Raw genomic sequence first — 2500 nt, 5'->3', positions numbered from 1 at the left:
GGAAATATGCTGGCTCTATACACGCTAAAAGTACTGATTATTTACATGGAGTCTGGTGGAAATATGCTGGCTCTATACACGCTAAAAGTCCTGATTATTTACATGGAGTTTGGTGGAAATAGGCTGGCTCTATACACGCTAAAAGTCCTGATTATTTACATGGTGTCTGGTGGAAATATGCTGGCTCTATACACGCTAAAAGTCCTGATTATTTACATGGAGTCTGGTGGAAATATGCTGGCTCTATACATGCTAAAAGTCCTGATTATTTACATGGAGTCTGGTGGAAATATGCTGGCTCTATACACGCTAAAAGTACTGATTATTTACATGGAGTCTGGTGGAAATAGGCTGGCTCTATACACGCTAAAAGTACTGATTATTTACATGGAGTCTGGTGGAAATAGGCTGGCTCTATACACGCTAAAAGTCCTGATTATTTACATGGAGTCTGGTGGGTTAGTGACTCTAACTGCTGCTGAACATTAGTCCTGTAGGGTTACATTACAGCTTGGTCCTGGTTTAATACTGGACCAGTTTCACAGATTGTTGTTCCATCAGACACTGCAGTCATACTGAAGTAACCCTTAGAATATTCTCATTTTGTCCTGGATGATTAATATTAATGATGAAATCCTGTCCCAGAGTTCTTTGTGAAGCGTGGCGTGGCGGTGATGACGGTCAGAGAGCTGTTTGACTTCATCACCGACCCGTCCATCACCTGGCACAACATGGACCAGTACCTGCACAAGGTGGGACCACTTCCTCTCCTTTACTGCTAAAAATATCCTATCCTATCATACATATCATATATACTCCCTGAAACCTGCAACGCTGCAACTCTCACTGCTGATATATATATATATATGTGTGTGTGTGTGTATGTGTGTGTGTGTGTGTGTGTGTGTGTGTGTGTGTGACTGTCTGTGTGTGTGTGTGTGTGTGTGCGTGTGTGTGTCTGTCTCTGTGTGTCTGTGTGTGTCTGTGTGTGTGTGTGTGTGTGTGTGTGTGTGTGTGTGTGTCTGTCTGTGTGTGTGTGTGTGTGTGTGTGTGTGTGTGTGTGCGTGTCTGTGTGTGTCTATATATGTGTGTGTGCGTGCGTGCGTGTGTGCGTGTCTGTGTGTGTCTGTGTGTCTATATATGTGTGTGTGTGTGTGCATGCGTGCGTGCGTGTGTGTGTGTGTGTTCCTGCAGGCGATGATGATAGCAGCTGAGCGTACGTCAGAGCAGCGTACAGATCAGGACCGAGTGGACGACGAGGTGACAGCAAACACAAACACTATGTTTACACACACACACACACATACACACACTATTATTATTATTATTATTATTATTATTATTATAAACTCTTCCACACCGACTATGTTTACACACTCAGAATATTCTGGGTTTAGTCCTCGCTGACTTTCTAAGTGGCTCCACTGACTCAGGTTATATATATATAATTATGTTTGAGTAGCAGTGACAGCTAGCTGGTTGCTAGTAAAGCAGAACCTTACTCAGACTGAACTAGTACAACGACTGGAGGACCGTAGTGTGTGGCTGGAGCAGTGATAGGTCAGAGAGGTCCTACAGCTACCCCCCCCCCCCCCCCCCACAGCTACACATTACTATACTATAGAACCATATCAACACCAACAGGTGCTGGTCTGTAACGTTCCCCCCCCCCCCCCCCCAGGTGTTTAAGAAGGCCTACATCCCCCGCACCCTGACGGAGGTCAGTCACTACGAGAGAGACGTGGACCTGATGAAGACCAAGGAGGAGGAGTCAGCTATCAGCGGACACAAGGACAACGTAGGAGACACACACACACACACACAGACACACACACACACACACACACACACACACACACAGAGACACACACACACACACACACACACACACACACACACACACACACACAGAGACACACACACACACACACACAGAGACACACACACACACACACACACACACACACAGACACACACACACACACACACACACACACACACACACACAGAGACACACACACACACACACACACACACACACAGACACAGAGAGAGAGAGACACACACACACACACAGAGTATACCAGTTGTTTCAGATTAACTGTGTGTATGTGTGTGTGTATGTGTGTGTGTGTGTGTGTGTGTGTGTGTTGTTCAGGTTCTGTACCAGACGCTGACCGGACTGAAGAAGGATTTATCTGGAGTCCAAACGGTACCAACACCTCACACTCTGCCTCATGCTACTCTTAGCCTAGCTTAGCTTAGCTTAGCTTAGCCTGACAGTGTTGTAGTTGAGTGGCCAGCTGTTGAGTCTGAGTATAATGTGAACATGTAGTAGCATACAGTCGCAGGTGGAGGATACACACACCTGGCCCACAGTCTAAATATATATCAAAGCTCATATCTCATTTTTATGACCTATTACTGGGAGAGCAGGGGGAATGAGAGGGGGAAACACCAGAGCAGGGGGAATGAGAGGGGGAAACACCAGAGCAGGGGG

The 2500-nt window shown here is 46.2% G+C and overlaps 1 protein-coding gene across 1 annotated transcript in view; it reads left to right on the top strand.

The window, feature by feature from the left end:
* LOC118494558 (serine/threonine-protein kinase RIO1-like) overlaps window positions 1–2500 on the top strand; it is a 7160-nt gene that overhangs the window by 690 nt on the left and 3970 nt on the right. Inside the window, exons 2-5 of the mRNA XM_035998870.1 lie at window positions 646–752; window positions 1195–1260; window positions 1682–1798; window positions 2159–2212. Coding sequence (XP_035854763.1) covers window positions 675–752; window positions 1195–1260; window positions 1682–1798; window positions 2159–2212 — 315 coding nt within the window. The 5' untranslated portion in view covers window positions 646–674. The remainder of the gene's footprint in view (window positions 1–645; window positions 753–1194; window positions 1261–1681; window positions 1799–2158; window positions 2213–2500) is intronic.

This window comes from Sander lucioperca, unplaced genomic scaffold, assembly GCF_008315115.2.
Source record: "Sander lucioperca isolate FBNREF2018 unplaced genomic scaffold, SLUC_FBN_1.2 Unpl_35, whole genome shotgun sequence".
Classification (NCBI taxonomy): domain Eukaryota; kingdom Metazoa; phylum Chordata; class Actinopteri; order Perciformes; family Percidae; genus Sander; species Sander lucioperca.
Note: the sequence above shows the minus strand (reverse complement) of the source record. Positions and strands in the feature narration are given on the sequence as shown.